Source organism: Mastomys coucha, unplaced genomic scaffold, assembly GCF_008632895.1.
Source record: "Mastomys coucha isolate ucsf_1 unplaced genomic scaffold, UCSF_Mcou_1 pScaffold15, whole genome shotgun sequence".
In the NCBI taxonomy this organism is placed as follows: domain Eukaryota; kingdom Metazoa; phylum Chordata; class Mammalia; order Rodentia; family Muridae; genus Mastomys; species Mastomys coucha.
The window spans coordinates 18,291,123-18,308,099 of NW_022196897.1; the positions used below are offsets into that span (position 1 = coordinate 18,291,123).

General features: G+C 48.3%; 1 protein-coding gene across 1 annotated transcript in view; it reads left to right on the forward strand.

The window, feature by feature from the left end:
* The window catches only part of Ptpa (protein phosphatase 2 phosphatase activator), a 33,961-nt gene that overhangs the window by 7,619 nt on the left and 9,365 nt on the right, over positions 1 to 16,977 (forward strand). The window contains exons 2-7 of the mRNA XM_031369694.1: positions 1,510 to 1,607; positions 3,526 to 3,612; positions 10,345 to 10,470; positions 13,920 to 14,037; positions 15,571 to 15,670; positions 16,216 to 16,340. Coding sequence (XP_031225554.1) covers positions 1,510 to 1,607; positions 3,526 to 3,612; positions 10,345 to 10,470; positions 13,920 to 14,037; positions 15,571 to 15,670; positions 16,216 to 16,340 — 654 coding nt within the window. The remainder of the gene's footprint in view (positions 1 to 1,509; positions 1,608 to 3,525; positions 3,613 to 10,344; positions 10,471 to 13,919; positions 14,038 to 15,570; positions 15,671 to 16,215; positions 16,341 to 16,977) is intronic.

Here is a 16,977-nt window from a genome sequence, read left to right on the forward strand (position 1 = left end):
CAGAAATCCGCCTGCCTCTGCCTCCCAAGTGCTGGGATTAAAGGTGTGCGCCACCACTGCCCGGCCTCGTCTTTTTTTTTTAAAGATTTATTTATTATTATTATTATTTTTAACATTTTTATTTATTATATGTAAGTACACTGTAGCTGTCTTCAGACAGCACCAGAAGAGGGCGTCAGATCTCATTACGAGTGGTTGTGAGCCACCGTGTGGTTGCTGGGATTTGAACTCATGACCTTCTGAAGAGCAGTCAGTGCTCTTCTCCACTGAGCCATCTCACCAGCCCGATTTATTTGTTATTATACATAAGTACATTGTAGCTGTCTTCAGACATTCCAGAAGAGGCATCAGATCTCATTACAGATGGTTGTGACCACCATGTGGTTGCTGGGATTTGAACTCAGGACCTTTGGAAGAGGAGTCAGTGCTCTTAACCTCTGAGCTATCTTGTCAGCCCCGCAATTATTGTTTTTTATTTAGGAGTCTTAAAAGTAAATAATTTTGCCGGGCAGTGGTGGCGTATGCCTTTAATCCCAGCACTTGGGAGGCAGAGGCAGGCGGATTTCTGAGTTTGAGGCTAGCCTGGTCTACAGAGTGAGTTCTAGGACTACTCAGAAAAACCCTGTCTCGAAAAACCAAAAAAAAAAAAAAGTAATTTTAATTTTATAAATTTATAGTTTAATTAGTATCTGTCCCAACAAGTAGGTAGTTTTTACTTTTTATTTTTATTTTTTGGTATTTTCGAGACAGGGTTTCTCTGTATAGCCCTGGATGTCCTGGAACTCACTCTATAGACCAGGCTGGCCTTAAACTCAGAAATCCACCTGCCTCTGCCTCTTAAGTGCAGGGATTAAAGGCGTGCACCACCACTGCCTGGCTAGTTTTTATTTTTTGGCTGACTCAAAGTAGTCATCTAGAGTTTTGATTTCACTTTTTTTTTTGTTTGTTTTGTTTTGTTTTTCGAGACAGGTTTCTCTGTGTAGTCCTGGCTGTCCTAGAACTCACTCTGTAGACCAGGCTGGCCTCGAACTCAGAAATCCGCCTGCCTCTGTCTCCCAAGTGCAATCCACAACAAGAGATCTGAGAGATGGGTGGTTGCTACATGGGGCTAGCCATGGAGGTGGTGAGACCACTGGGGCCAGAGACTAGCTGGCGCTAGTATGGGATGGTGTCTTTTAATATTTTAAAGGTGCACGCCTTTAATTCAGCACTTGGAGGGCAGAGGCAGGTAGGTGGATTGAGGTCTACAGCCTGGTCTACACAGTGAGCCCCAGGACAGCTAGTGGCTTCACAGAAAAACTTTGTTTGGGGGGGAAGTGGGTATGAGAGAGAGAGAGCTGAGTATGGTGTCCACTCCTTGATCCCAGCACTTGAGAGGTAGAGACAGGCAGAGCTCTCTGAGTTCGAGGCCAGCTAGGACTACATAGAGAGACCCTGCCTCCAAAAAAGCAGGAAGGGTCTGGAGCGAGGGATTATTTTCCTATCTGCCTTTTCATTTTCTTCTTCAAGATTCTTCAGAAGAGACCCCTCCAGCCACTCAGAACTTTATCATTCCAAAAAAGGAGATCCACACAGTTCCAGATATGGGCAAATGGAAGCGCTCTCAGGTATGAGTGGTCCCTGCACCTGAAGGTCGGGACGGGGTGAGAACTTGAGGCTTTTCAGTCAGTGACTTTCTAGACAGGCCAGGCTTAGATGGCCCTGGCCTTTCCTGCTCTTGGCACCTGAACTGTCCTATGGGGTGGGGGTGGGGGTGGAGATGAGAGGGCAGCTGGCTGTCCCACTCTCTCCCTGGCACTGCACACAGTTGCCATGTCAGGAAGGTTTGACCAGAGCATCCCGCTCTGCTTAAATCATTTATTGCTCCTTTGATGTTATACTGGCTACACATGAGTCTCCCACAGATTGTAAGAGCCTGCAACAGAGGGAGAAGAGGCTAGTTTGTGGACACCTCGGCCAGGAGCATGCCCACATTAATCATGGCCAGGAATTGAGATCCTGTGTCCTGGGAGCAGGCTAGCTTCCTGCTGCTCAGCCCAGATGGTAGGCAGAAGAAAACAGCTTTGGCTTACAGTCCAGAACTGAGGAAAAGAAAGACCACTTTGAATCCTTAGGAAGGGACTTGAGCCCAGCTCTAGCCAGGCAGTAATGCTAGGTCTGCAGCTGCCACGGAGAATGTCATTTGCACAAGGGGCAGGCACATGGGCTTGTGTGACAGATTATCCATGCCACAGCCATATGCCTTACTCCATTGAGTAGGAAGAGTCACAGGAATCTGTCCCTCTGTCACAAGCCTGCCCTCTGACAGACATTTGCAGATGGCTGTCACATCCTTCTCTGACTGGTTACCAGGTTAAGCACCTTAGTCTCTGGCTGCCCAAAGGCCTTATGGATAGAGAGAGCCCTTTCGCCATCTCTGTTGCTCTGTCTCTGAGCTTCTCAGTCTCAGCACTGTTGACATTTGGGGACAGTTGAATCTTACAGGGAGCAGTCCTTAAATGGTAAGCTCTCCCACTGAATGTCACCAGACACTATACCTTCCTGGGTGAGAAATGTTCCTTATCTGGGTCTAGCTATTGTGTCTGTGACACACCTTTTACATTCCATGGCATACACTAGCTTTGCTCTGGACAAGGGCCTGGGCCTGGCCTGTGTGGGAAAATGTCTGTGCCTGATCCCCTTGGCATGCTGGAGGCTGTCCCATAGGCTAGTAGGAGGGCCAGGGTGTAACCCCCTCTAGATGTCTGTTTTCAGGGTTCATTATGGGTGTTCTAGCACTCGTAGACTGGATGAGGAGAAAGAAAATGAGAGAGGAGAATTGAAGAAGAGAATTGAAGGAGAATTGAAGATGGGATGGAGGCACTTGCTCTCAGAAACTGCTTCCTTGGAGGCCCGCGTCCCTGTGGTTTTTCCTCCCTGTGCTAGGGTAACCTGCAATCCAACAGGAAGAAAGTGCAGTTGGAAGAGGGGACTGGTGGGCCAGGAGACTTGTCCATAGGCAAGAAACAGCTCCTGCCGGAAGCAGAGGTTCTGCACTATAGCTACCCTCCTGACCTGGGACCTAGCTGGAAGATGATCTGGGGAAGGGAGTGTCAGAGGCATTCCTTGAACTCCTGCTAGTGCTGTCTGGGTACTAGTCAGATATTTGGCTACTCAGCTGTAAAGGTAGGCTAGCAAGGTCCTAGCTCCATGTCACATGAAACCTTGGTCATGGAAAACAGTGGCTAGATTATCTCTTCCCTTGAAGTCCTAATCTCTGTGTTAGTAAAATGGTGACAGTAGGGTCCCATGGGGCTGTCTTTAGAAACTGCCAGCAGCTACTGTGAGCACCCAGAGCTTAGGCTGCATGTTGGGGTGCTTGTGAGCACTGCATTGCTGGCTTTATTGATGGGGAAGGATGTGTGCATTTGGTACTCTCTGTCTCCTCCTTGTGCTAGGTTGGGAGTGGGAACTGGGAGAGCTTGGGTGGAGCTGGAGCAGATGAGATCTGACACCCTCTTTCTTCCTGTTCTTCCTGTTTGCTAGGCATATGCTGACTACATTGGCTTTATTCTTACCCTTAATGAAGGTGTGAAGGGGAAGAAGCTGACCTTCGACTACAAAGTCTCTGAGGTAGGCACAAGCAGGGAGATCTCAGCAGGCAGGTGCAGACAGTATGTTGCTCCAGGACGGTGCAGTTAGCATTCGAGGCCTGTAGTCCTAATATTTTAAATCTATGAGTAAAATAATATTTATAACTGAAATCATAGCAAATATGCAGTTTTATAATCTGTATTTTTTTCTAATTGGTATTTTTATTAAATTTGAAATTAAAGATGACAAAAGAGGCTGGAGATGTGACTTAGTGGCCAGGCAATTGCTTAGCATATGCACAGCCCTGGGTTCCATGCCCAGTGCTGGAAAAAAAGCAAAGGAGATAGATGAGTTTGTGGAGTGATCACTAGCAGAAGTGTGTATGGCATCAATGTGGTAGATCAGCACAGACTTGGCAGGAGTTGGGCTCTGAGTTCAAACCCCAGTACTACAACTGCCCAGGGCAACCCCAGTAACAGTGTGCGTGTACACTGCCTGTCTGTTGGCATAATTGGCATACCCGATTGAGAGAGTCCCTCACTTGTTTAACAGTCCTGACTTCCAGCTGCGTCTCTGGGCATCCGACAGTGAGATCTGTAGACCCTTTTCCTCAAGCGTTAGTCCTAGTAGAAATGCTGAGCAGAGAGCACAGCCTAGCTCTTGCTTTGGGTTCCTCCTGTGTGATAGGTGCTCTGCTTGTTTTAGAGACGACTTGATTATGCAAGAAAGACATGAGCTGGGGGACAGGGCTACCTCCATCATAGGAAGGTATAGTCTTCCATTCTGCATGCTGTTCCAGTGCCATCTCCCAAAACTAGGTCCCAGGCCTCTAGTGGCCTCTTGGGTTCATGTCCCAGTTGGCCTAGAGCCACCCTGAGCCTCTTATCTCTTGGCACTTTGGCTCTCTGCCCTCTGGGTGCAGCTGGGCTCTTGGGTAAGGCTCTGACCTGGTTTCTTCATCCGTCCCAACCTGAGCTTGCCCTTTTTACCCTCATACCAGGTCTCCAGTACAGTCACTTTTGGCCTGTTGGCTTCTGGGTAACATAGTCTGGTTCTTTATACAAGATGGGGATTTAGGGCTGTACTTGAGAGCAAGCCCACACAAGTGACTTCTTGGGTTTGCTCTACTTGTGGTTTTGGACATAGGCTGGCTGAGCTCAGCAGTGCCCAGTATGCTGGAGACATCAGCGGGGAGCTAATTAAGGAGAATGCCATAGGGGGCTGGGGAGATGGCTCAGCAGTTAAGAGCAATGACTGCTCTTCCAAAGAGGTCCTGAGTTCAAATCCCAGCAACCATATGGTGGCTCACAACCATCTGAAATGGGATTCGATGCCCTCTTCTGGTGTGTCTGAAGACAGCTACAAGTGAACTCATATATATAAAATAAATAAATAAGATCTTTAAAAGAGCCAGGCAGTGGTGGCGCACGCCTTTAATCCCAGCACTTGGGAAGCAGAGGCAGGCAGATTTCTGAGTTCGAGGCCAGCCTGGTCTACAGAGTGAGTTCCAGGACAGCCAGGGATACACAAAGAAACCCTGTCTCAAAAAACCAAAACCAACCAACCAAACAAATCTTTAAAAGAGAAAGGGGGGAGAGAGGATGCCATAATTACCCCCAAGAACTGAGCTACCAATCCCGTTGGGGCCTCGGTGCTCCAAGGCTCACTGACCAGGGCTTGCTTTGGCTGCAGGGCTGTTCTTTTTTTTTTTTTTTTTTTTTTTTTTTTTTTTTTTTTTTTTTTTCGAGACAGGGTTTCTCTGAGTAGCCCTGGCTGTCCTGGAACTCACTTTGTAGACCAGGCTGGCCTCGAACTCAGAAATCCACCTGCCTCTGCCTCCCAAGTGCTGGGATTAATGGTGTGTGCCATCACTGCCCGGCTTGCAGGGCTGTTCTTTTGGCAGGGTCAGGCCATGTTTTATGCTGAGAGGGTTTGCTAGCACGTCACCTCCCAGCTGAGTGGCTTTGCTCCTCTTCTTCTTTATTTATTTATTTTTTTGTTTTTTGTTTTGGTGTTGGGGATAGAGTCCAGCCCTCTGCACATGCTAAAGCAAGAGTTTTACCACCGAACCACATCCGCATCTCCAGTTCTATTCCTTGAGACTAGGTTAGGGTCTTGCTATAGCCCTAGCTGGGCTGAAATTCACGTGTAGACTAAACTGGCCTCAAACTTGGTATCTTCCTGCCTCTGCCTTCCAACTACCAGGATTACAGCCTTTTACCACACCCAGCTTTTCTTGTCCTTTCTGGCCATCTGTAGAGTGGCTGGTTCTTCAGGGTGCATGCTGTGAGGTGGGGAGCTACTGGGATCCCAGATGCAGGGCTTTGGCCCATGCTGAATGCCTCTGCTGTTGTTAGCGCTCTATGTCAGGGGTTCACTCAGGTCTAACTTTCCATCAAATGTTGTTATTTTAGCTGGGCCCCTCCCGAGCTGGGTCCATCTCTATGCCCGCCTCACTGGGTGTACAACCATAGCTAGTTTGGTCTCCAGGAGTCTCCTTTATTGGCTGGGGCAGCAGAAGGTACTAGTCATAGCATTTGGCCATGGATGTATAGAGGGCTTTCTTTGCCACTTGGCACAGCTGACAGAGCTCCTGTGTTCTCTCAGTAGAGCACAGATTGCTCAAGAGAGAGTGGAGGGATCTAGACTAGTGACTTCTATGCAACTTGAAACAGGATGAACCATAGCCAGTTAGAGAGTTTGTCTAGACCCATGAAGACAAATTGTTCTTTAGATTGTATGCATGCTAGTACTAAGGAGGTAATTTTTTTATATATAAAAGAAAGAGTGATAGGGCTGGAGAGATGGCTCAGTGGTAAAAGGTGAGTTTCTGGAAACCACGTGGTGGCTCACAACCATCTGTAATAGGATCTGATGCTCTTTTCTGGTGTGTCTGAAGACAGCTACAGTGTACTCTCATATATACAATAATAAATAAATCTTGAAAGAAAGAAAGGAAGAAAAAGAAAGAAAGAGAAAAAGAGAGAAAGAGAGAAAGAGTGATAGAAAGGTGGGCGTTTTGTTTGTTTCTTTATTGAGAAAGGATCTCTGTAGTCTTGCCTGGCCTGGACCTTACTGTGTGGACCAGGCTGGCCTTGAACTCACACAGGAGGTCTGCCTCCTGAGTGCTGGAATGAAAGGCATTTGTTACCACATCTTATCTCTTTTCCTCACATCTTTGTTTTTAACATCCTGAGGGGCAGAATAGCAGGTTGGTAAGTGTAATTTTAGAGAAGCTTTTAGTGCTCCATGAAGTTGAAGGGCACCGCTATAGGTATGGGAGGGGCACACACTATTCTTCATGCCTTGGGTGGACTAGGGTGCCCTGAGTTCAAAAGTTCTACCAGAAGGAGGAGCTGTGAGTCTTAGTTACTCATTGGCCCAGCTGAACCAGCTGCAGGGTCCAGGATCCTACTGGCCTTAGCCACGTTCTTTATCCCCTTTGGTGCCTTGTCTGGACCACAAGCAGAGATCTCCAGGGAGCCTGGTGCTTCCTGAGGCTAAAATGTCTCAACCTCCTGTAGCCAGAGTTGCTATGCGAAATGAGCTTTGGTCTGTACCCAGCAGCAATTCCTAGTGACCTGGTTCCTCACAAAGCCTGCTATGGCAGCACTTGCTTTATGCCACACCAGCCACTGCCTCAGCCTGCAGGCTACTTGCTCCTTCTATGCTCCAAGCATAGGTGAAGGGGTGGAGGGTAGCACTCAGGGCCATTGTTACTCTGTTCAGCTGGGAGCAGGCTCTTCTTTGATTGTGGCTTCTGAGTCCCTGCAGCCTCAGACCCCTGCCAGCAGTTCACTGCAGATACAAAGAACTTAAGATTCCAAATATCTCAGGGCTTTCCGGGTCCCACTTGAGGTTTAATAATAAAGACGCTGAGACATCTATAATGTTTGCTGTGGCAGTCTTTCAGCTAGACTCTTTTTTTTTTTTAAAAGATTTATTTATTTATTATATGTAGATACACTATAGCTGTCTTCAGACACACCAGAAGAGGGCATCAGATCTCATCATGGATGGTTGTGAGCCACCATGTGCTTGCTGGGAATTGAACTCAGGACCTCCAGAAGAGCAGTCATTGCTCTTAACTTCTGAGCCATCTCTCCAACCCTCAGCTAGACTCTAACTTAAGCCAGCCTCTCTGCCATTGCATCTCCCCATGTGGCTCTCACTGTCCTGCTTCCCTGCGCCTTGTCCCTGTCTTCCTTTTGTCCTGCTGTCTGCCTGGGTTTTTCTAGCTGCCAGGTCTTGCTGCCCCAACCCCAGCCGTTAGCTCCTTATGCAAAAAGCCACACTTCCTACTCAAGCAGTTGTCCTTATGACTATGTGGCCTTCCTCAAGTCAGCCTACCTTTCTTTTTTGGGCTAGTTAGGAAGCGACAAACATTTACATATCCTGTTAGCCTGATACTGTTTCAGTTAATTCTTGAGAACAGAGGAACATACTTTTTTTTTTTTTTTTTGTAATTTTCGAGACAGGGTTTCTCTGTGTAGCCCTGGCTGTCCTGGAACTCACTCTGTAGACCAGGCTGGCCTCGAACTCAGAAATCCGTCTGCCTCTGCCTCCCAAGTGCTGGGATTAAAGGCGTGCGCCACCACCGTCCGGCTAAGAACATACTTTTTTTAATAGCTAGTAAATACAATATTTGTGGGTCATCGTAACACCAAACATGAGGGAAAGGATCTATATATACCTCTTAAGGCACAAGAGCCTGCCACAGAGCAATGGGACACACTTCTGCCTGCAGACCCTGAAACTAGACCTTGGACAGCTGCCTTAGCCTGCTCCTTTCCCCTGAACCTCTTTCCACACCAGTGTAGACACGAAATGTGTGAGCCCCTAATAGTCCTCCAGGCAGGGCCTCAGCATGCTTAACCACAGCCTTTCCTGGCTTCACTCCTGGATTTCACCCAGCTCTAGGATCTGCAGGAGATTTCTCTTTACACTGTGCATTCTCATTGGCACGACAGGATCTGCTTCCTTGTTTCTCTGAGCCCCACCTGCACTTGGAGGAGCATTCTAGATACCTCACTGGTTTGTGTCTCTGGATAGATCCCTGACCTGTAAATAAGAACAGAGGAGAGCTGATGCCTCCCACACCTGTGACACCGGTTTTGCTTCTTGGTGCTATTTGTGGGGATGGCATGGAGAGATGGAGTCTTAAGCTGCCAGCCCTCAAAGTTTAATACAGATGACCCCAGGTTTCCACCAAGATGACGTTGCAGAATTGTGACCCAGTATTGTCTGCAGTGGTGAAATATGAAGATAGTCCAGACATTTGATAGTGAGAACCGTTAGTCCTCACTGGTGTGGAAAGAGCTTCAGGGGGAAAGGAGCAGGCTAAGACAGCTATCCATGGTCCACTTTCAGGGTCTGCAGGCAGAAGTGTGTCCCATCACCCTATGACAGGCCCCTGTGCCTTAGGAAGTATATATAGATCCTTGCCCTCACATTTGGCATGAAAAAATAGAATCTCAAACCTCCAAGCAGCTCAGTGCTGTTCTAAAGGAGGATTGGAGCCAGGCCTATCTTCCTGTACAGTTCTTACAATGTTAAGCAGTGGAGGACACTGGAGAAAACAAGCCAGGCTGCTAAGATGGAGGTGGTGGTTGTTTTTAGAGGTCAGGATTATTGGCTGTATTAGGGACTTGTCTTATTGCTGTGATCAGGACCTGACAGGAAGCAGCTTAATGGAGTAGGTTTGTTCTGGCAGTTCATCATGGCGGAGGAGGCATGTCAAGCTGAAGGGTTGTGAGGCTCTATGGTCAGGAAGCAGAGGATGAAGGCTGGCACTCAGCTCGTTCTCTCCTTCTACAGGAAGCACCCACACTCAGTGAAACCATCTCAAAAGGTCCTCAGAGACATACACAGAGGGCATTTCTACAGTGTTTTAGTGCTCCTGGTGACAGGGACAGTTGTCTTACTCAGTGTTTCTATTGCTGTGATGAGGCATCTCCACCAAAGCAACTGTGGAGAAGAGGAGTTTATTTCAGCTTACGACTCTTAGGTCACAGTTTATCACTGAAAGAGTCAGGACAGGAATTTAAGCAGAAGCCATGGAAAAGTGCTGCTCATTGGCTTGCTCACCCTGTTTCTTGTAGAACCCAGAACCACCTGGTTCTTACCGTCCACGGTGAGTTGAGCCCTCCCATACCAATCATCAATTAAGAAAATGTACCACAGGCTTGCCCATAGGCCAATCTACTGGGGTGTTTTCTCAATTAAGGTTCCTTCTTCTCACATGACTCTAGCTACATTAAGTTGACATATAAAACTAGCCAGCGCCGTGTTGTGGTGGTGCATGCCTTTAATCCCAGCACTTGGCAGGCAGAGGCAGGCGGATTTCTGAGTTTGAGGCCAGTCAGGGCTACACAGAGAAACTCTGTCTTGAAAAACGTAACAACAACAAAAAACTAGCCAGCAAAGAGCTGAAGCACCACACTGCATTTTTATCTCTTCCATTCATGTGTCAGTGTTGTTCAGTGAAGGTCTTCAATAGTATCTGCTTTAACAAAGATTGGGGCTGGGGTTTGTGCCTATCTAGTAGACTATCTGAAGAATCAGTTGGAACTACCCCTGACACTCTCCTGTTAGCCAAGTGTGATTTCTTCTCTGAAGGGAAGGTTGCTCCCAGACCCTCCTTCATATTCTGGACAGTTGGGAATGAGGGGGGACAGCTAGGAGTGCTGCCAGCCTAGGGGACTTCCTTCTGTGGCTCCAGTAGGGCCACTAGTCATTGTGGTGTATGGTTCCTCTGTTGCACCTTCACAGGCCATCGAGAAGCTGGTGGCACTTCTTGATACGCTGGATAGGTGGATTGATGAAACCCCGCCAGTGGACCAGCCTTCCCGATTTGGGAACAAAGCCTACAGGACCTGGTATGCCAAACTTGATCAGGTGAGACTGAATGTCAGAGCCCAGGCTGGGCTGCGCAGGGCCAGGCCAGTGGGAGGACTACTATGGTCCCAGATGGGGCAAGGTCTTTGTTCAGAGCAGCCCTGCCTAGCTTCCAAACATAAAAGCAAGAAATTTGTGAGAATGGCAGTTTTATTTACTTGAATTACAAAGTTATCCTCTCCCGGCCAATCTTCTGGGAATGGCAGGTGTGGTTACTCAGTGTCCTATGTGATACTTATTCAGTTCTTATTCAGCTGCTTATTCAGTTCTTTTATAAGCAGCAGATTGGAAATAAATGATGCAGGTCCCTATCATAAGAGGGCAAGTTAACTGTACTAGACCACCCATCTGGGAGCAATATGCAACTATGAAAAAGAATAAGGAAACCAGGTGGTAGTGGTGGTGATGGTGCACGCCTTTAGTTCCAGCACAGGGGAAGCAGAGGCAGGCGATCCCTGTGAGTCTAAGGCGGCCTGGTCTACCATTGAGTTCTAGGACAGCCAGGGCTATACAGAGAAACTGTCTCAGAGAAAACAAGCAAGCAAAAATGAAAAAGAAAAAGTGTGGGCATGGCGATATACACTCTAAATCTCAACATTTGGATGGCAGAAGTGCGAGGATTCCTGTGAATCTGAGGCCAGTCTGATCTGTAACAAGTTCTGTGTCAGCCAAGGCTGTATATTAAACCAAAACAAACAACAACAACAAAAAAACCAGCATAACTTGAGAAAGTCCCAGATAACTCTAACACTTAAAAGGTCCCAGTTCTCCTTAAAATCTGAATCTTAGCTGGGCTCCTATAAAACAAGAAACAAGTTATATACTTTCTTATTTCAAAACCAGAGATGTTCAAGGTAGAGTTATGATCAAATCAAAGCAGAGCCAAAATTCAACAGTGCAGAAACTTGGTTCATAACATCTGGAATTTACACATGATCGTCTAAGCTCCAAAGGGCATGTGCAGCCCTGCTTCTTGCCCTGCCATCTGCAACACATACAGCTCGTCTTGTAGGCTCCGGTTGGCCCTACACCACGCCTTCTGCTGCCCTGTGGTTTCCACCACTACAGAGGCTGCCTCATCACTAGTGGCCCCATAGCTTGGCTTTTTTTCAGGGACTGTGACCTTACCACTTGGTGTTCATTCTCAGCTTCTCTCCTCCATGACTCCTTCATGCCTTACCACACGGAGACTCTTACACATTGCCAAGTTCAGCTCCAGCTTGAGATGCAACCTTGCCCCCAGGACCATAGCTTCTGTCAACTGACCCTGGTGAATGAAATATTTCCCAGAAGAGTTGTCTGTTGTGATGCTGATCTCTTACTAATCACAGTGGATTTCTCAGCACCAGCTGACCAGAAACCATCCGTGAACAGCCTTTATAGAATCTGCTTTTCTGTAAACTTGACAAGTCAGGCCTCCATTGTCTGCATTTCTTTCAACCCTCACCCAGGCTCCCATGGAACAGCCTGTAAGCTCTAAGGACTTGATGTCCTCCCTGCTCAGAGTTCCAAACACATCCCCAATCTCCAGCCCATCGGTGCGGCACCGCACTCCTGGAACTGTTTCTGTTCTTTTGGTCATGGTGTTCATTGCAGCAGCAGAGACTCAAACTGAAGTCATTAGAAATTCTGTTTTTACTCCCAGAGTCCATTCTTCATTTTGGTTTTGTTTTTATTTTTTAAACTCAGGCTGGCCACTCAGATCAAAGTTTTTAAAATCAAATGTTCTCTGTGGCTGGAGAGATAGCTCAGCAGTAAAGAGCACATGCTACTAATTTTTGAGACAGTCTTTCTAGTTCATCCTGGTTGTCCTGGAACTTGCTCCGTAGGTTGGACACAAACTAACAGAGATCCTCTTTTCTCTGTCTCCTGAGTATTGGAGTTAAAGGCCTGTGTCACCATGCCCAGCCATGCATGGGCTACCACCCTTAGAGCAAGCCTGACTTCAGTTCCCAGGACCCAGTGGTGAGTGCTAACAACTCCTTGTACCTGCAGCTCCAGTGGATCCAACACCTTCTTTTGTACTCCAAGGGAGTTTGCATGCATGTGATAACACATACATGGTACAAAGCATACATGTTTATAAAATAAACCTTAAAAACAAGTCAAACATTTCAATACAATCTAGAGAAACATTAACTTGGTTGATGACAGCAGAGACATTAGAAGTCCTTGTTTTCTGTAGTTAAGCCATTCTGTTTCTGTTAGAGAACGCCTTGTACAGAGAAAGCCCTGCAGTTCATAACTGACCAGAGTCCCAACATCTGAGTGTCTGTGCATCAGTCAGGGTCCATTGGCATCGTGTAGCATAGTAGCACACATGACAGCATGCATGGTACAGAGGCGCATGCGGTATGCTCAGAACCAAGGCTGTGCTGACACACTGCAGTAGAGGAGAGCACTGTCAAAGACACTGGACTCACAAATGTGCTTGGTTTTGAATGGGTTTCTGATGAACGCCATAAAGTCTCTGTCCTGTGCCGCCCCCCCAGCCCGTGCTTTCGAGGGCTGTGGAGAGTGATTGCTGTGAGACTCTGCCCCCAAGGTTTTAGTCTTGGGAAGAAGTAGCCTCTTCAGAGCACTAGGAAAATAGAACTTTGGGTTTCTGTGGAAAGTAGCAGTACTCACTGGGCAGGCAAGACCTGTGGTGGCCATGCCTCCAGCCCCAGTTAGAGAGATGGTACTTTACTCATCTGTCACTCTGTGAGCACACCATTGTCTGGGAGGGAGCAGCCTCAGGGCACCGCTGCACTTGGAGAAGACAAACATGAAGTTAGAACTTGGAGGGAAGCTAGCAGTTGCTTAGAGAGCCGCTGCAGCTTGGGGAGCTCTGTCTGTAGTGCTCCTACCACGAGCAAGCTGTAGAGCAGCCCAGCTCTCTGGCAGGGCCCTTCAAACTTCGGAAAGCTCATATCCCCCAGGCTCTCTTGATTACCGTCCCACACATTGATTTTATTTGTATGTTTTGACATTCATGTGTGGGTAGCCTCCTTTACTTGACCTTATATCAGTCAGGTTTATCACACTGTCACTAGGGACTTACTTTTTTCTTTGTTGTGTAGTATTCTGTTGCAGAATTCTGTGCATTGTATTCTGTTATTTTGGGACATTCTAGTTGAGTTTTTATGTTTCGGCTAGTATAAATAATGCTGTTTGGAACCTTGTGTATGTCCCGGCAGACTCTACCCTACACACTTACTGCCCTGGGAGTGGATCCAGCAACTATGGGAATAATAGGCCAGACATCCCATAATCTCTGTAGACCTTTGGGAGAATTGATTTCTTATCTTGCTCCTAGAGTCACCCCAGGAGTTCCCTCCCCTTTTCTAGAACTGGGAAGCAGGCAAGTCTTGATGCCTGGACCCCAGGCAGATGCTTCCCAATGGGCGCCTGCTCACCCAGACGCTGCCTAATCTGCTGCCACTACTATGTGTCTCTTATGTTATCAGGAAGCAGAAAACTTGGTGGCCACAGTGGTCCCCACCCACCTGGCTGCTGCTGTGCCTGAAGTGGCAGTTTACCTGAAGGAGGCTGTGGGGAACTCCACACGAATTGACTATGGCACAGGTATCTGCTGCTGAGGGCTCTGGGTGACTGGGGCCTTGCCGCTCTCTTCATGTTGCCTGAGCTGCTTTCTCCACCCTACACACAGTCTTGGGGGTCTCTGAGAAAGCAACAGTTTGTCAGGCCCCTGGTGGTGTGTGTGTGTGTGTGTGGGTATGGGTTTCAGCAGTGTGTTGGGAGGAGGGATAGTGACTGCTGGTTCTACCTTATGCCACCAGGTGGCGCTACTGCCACAGGCATGGCACCTGCAGAGAGTTGATTTCAGTTCTTGGTGAAGCTGGCTTCTACTTAGGTGCCTCATCACTCTAGAGATAGTTTATTGAGCACCTACTTAGGGGCAGCTGCCTAGAGAAGAAAAACCTTTGGTAGCCCACTCTCTCCCTCACATCTCTTGTCTCTCAACCCTTTTCTTTATGCCATGATCTTTGGCTCTGTCATCCATTTTGGCTAAGCTGTTGCAGGGATTTTAAAGAGGAGTGCTCTCTAGTTTGGGATAGCCTCTCTAGCCCAGGAGACCCCCTCTTTTCCCTAAAGTAGGCATTTGAGAGATGTGCTGTCTCCCGCTTGGTTGGGGAAGGAGAGCCAGAGGGAGCAAGAGTGTCAAGAGCAGGCCCTGGGGAAGGCTTCCCTAGAAGCAGAGCCTTGGCGAACTTTGTCCTCTGTTTCTCTTGCTGCTGGCAGCAGTTCTGAGAGCCTGGGATATGGGGGGCTTTGATTAAGAGCCAACTAGGAAAAGATTTCTAGGGCATGGGGTGCCCTGGCTGGCATTTGGAAATGTACAGGTGACCATAATTGAGCGTGTGTGCTTCCATATCTGGCACCTGTCTTTTCTGCAGAAGTAGCTTCAAACCCCTGGCTACACTTCCCCAGCTGTCTTACCACATGAGGAGCAAGGTCCAGGGTCTGGCAGTGCTGTGTGCAGAGCTGACTGTGCTGGTGGGTGTGGCTAGGGGAGGAGGTCCGTTCTGTGCCCTCTGCTGAGGATACCCTCATTACTTACCTTGGGCCTTTGTATGCTGTTGCTTCTGGCTAACATGATTTCCTACTGTCCTTTTTGCTGGCCCTCTCCCATTCCTCTTTTAGTTCAAACATTATTTCCTTAGGGGAAAACCTTGAACTCTGAAATTAGGGTTCCCCTAGGATATGCCTCAGTTACCCACCTGTCTCCCAAATAACTAAACTTAAGTAGTAACTGTATATTTAATATTTAATGTCTGTGGTCTCTGACAAATCATGAGTTCTTTGAGGCAAGGGCTTATTTGTTACTGGGATCCAGCATGGACAGTGTCTGCCCACATAGTAGGTGCTCAATAAGCTGGGGTTTCTAATTCGTCAAACCCATAAAGTAAGGTGTAGGTGCCTGTGCAGGAAGTCGCCATCAGGCTCCTCAGGAAGAGTGCTAGTGCTTGCGGTTGTTGAACGGCTCAGGGCTTCTAGCCTGGGAGGAGGTCCCCACCTCAGTATGGCCCTTCCTGCTCAAAGGAGCTGGGTTCTGGGGGCTTTAGAAGATGTCAGCTGGGCCATTTTCTTCCTCAGGACATGAGGCTGCCTTTGCAGCTTTCCTCTGTTGTCTCTGCAAGATTGGTGTGCTCCGGGTAGACGACCAGGTGGCGATTGTCTTCAAAGTGTTTGACAGGTGAGTCACCTTGGAGGGGAGGAGATGGCATGTGGTTCCTGGGGTCCACCACGTAGAGGCACTGTTCTGAGGTTAATTTTCACAACCTTATGCAGTAGCAGCTGCCTGCCTCTTATAGAAGAGGAAACAGCCAGGTGTCTGCTGATGTCACAGTCCACAAAGACAGGAGGCACTCCTGGGTAGTGCAGGGACCTGCTCTGAGCTACCCAGCCCCTGGGACACACTGCTGTCCTGGTGTTGGCACACCTCCAGCTCTGCAGGTGACCCATGTGCACAGCTTGTGATTTCTGACATGGACCTCACCCACTCTCCAGTGGCTCTGAGATTAGCAAAAGGAACTCCCGCCCAGGGCATTACAAGTTACCAGGGTTGATGATACTAAGCCTGGTTTCCAGATGGTGTTTTGTCCCTCTCCCTGACAGAAGACATCTGAGGGGAAAGGAAAGCCCATTGGCTCTTTCAGACTCATTCCCCATACTCTTCGTGTGCTGAAGAATGCCGTTTCTCACCTTTGTTTCCCCTTTCTCCCCACCCCTCCAACACAGGTATCTTGAGGTTATGCGGAAGTTGCAGAAGACATACAGGATGGAGCCTGCAGGGAGCCAGGGTGTATGGGGTCTGGATGACTTCCAGTTCCTGCCCTTCATCTGGGGCAGCTCACAGCTCATAGGTACTAGTGAGTGGTAACATCTCCACCTTGTACCACATGGGTGCAGCTGTGTCCCCCTCCTCCTGTCCGGGACATACAATGACAGCTTGTTAGCAGGACATTAGACCAGCTTAGACCAACTAGTGATGGAAGTTGTGTGCTGTCAACCTAATGCTTTGAGCCAGTGTGGCCAGCTAGAGGAGATAATGGTGGGATGCTGCCAAGAAAATGGGAAGTGAGTGGATGGGAGCCAGAGCTGCATGTGCCTGCTGCAGGATAGACCAGGTGAACACATCTAGCTCCTGGTGGCAGCTGGGGGGTTTATGATGAAAATTAGGGGCTCTTTTGATTTGGTGATCATCAGTGTCAGGGAAGTCGCTGCCAAGTGCTGTTTCCTGTGTGGTTCCCAGGTGTGGTCGGCATCCTGGGATCTGCCGTTGGATGGGTTGCTGATCACTTTAGTTCCACAGAGAATGAAGTACTAAGTAGAACTCACAGATACCTAATGGCTGAGAACTTGCCATCCTAGCCCCTTTCACCACCGTCTTCTCAGAGACTCCAGGACGATACCACAGCACTGTGGCGTGTGCTTCCCATACCATGATGCCTTTCTGACACAGTGAATATGTACTTAGCTCCACGGGGGGGGGGGGGGGGG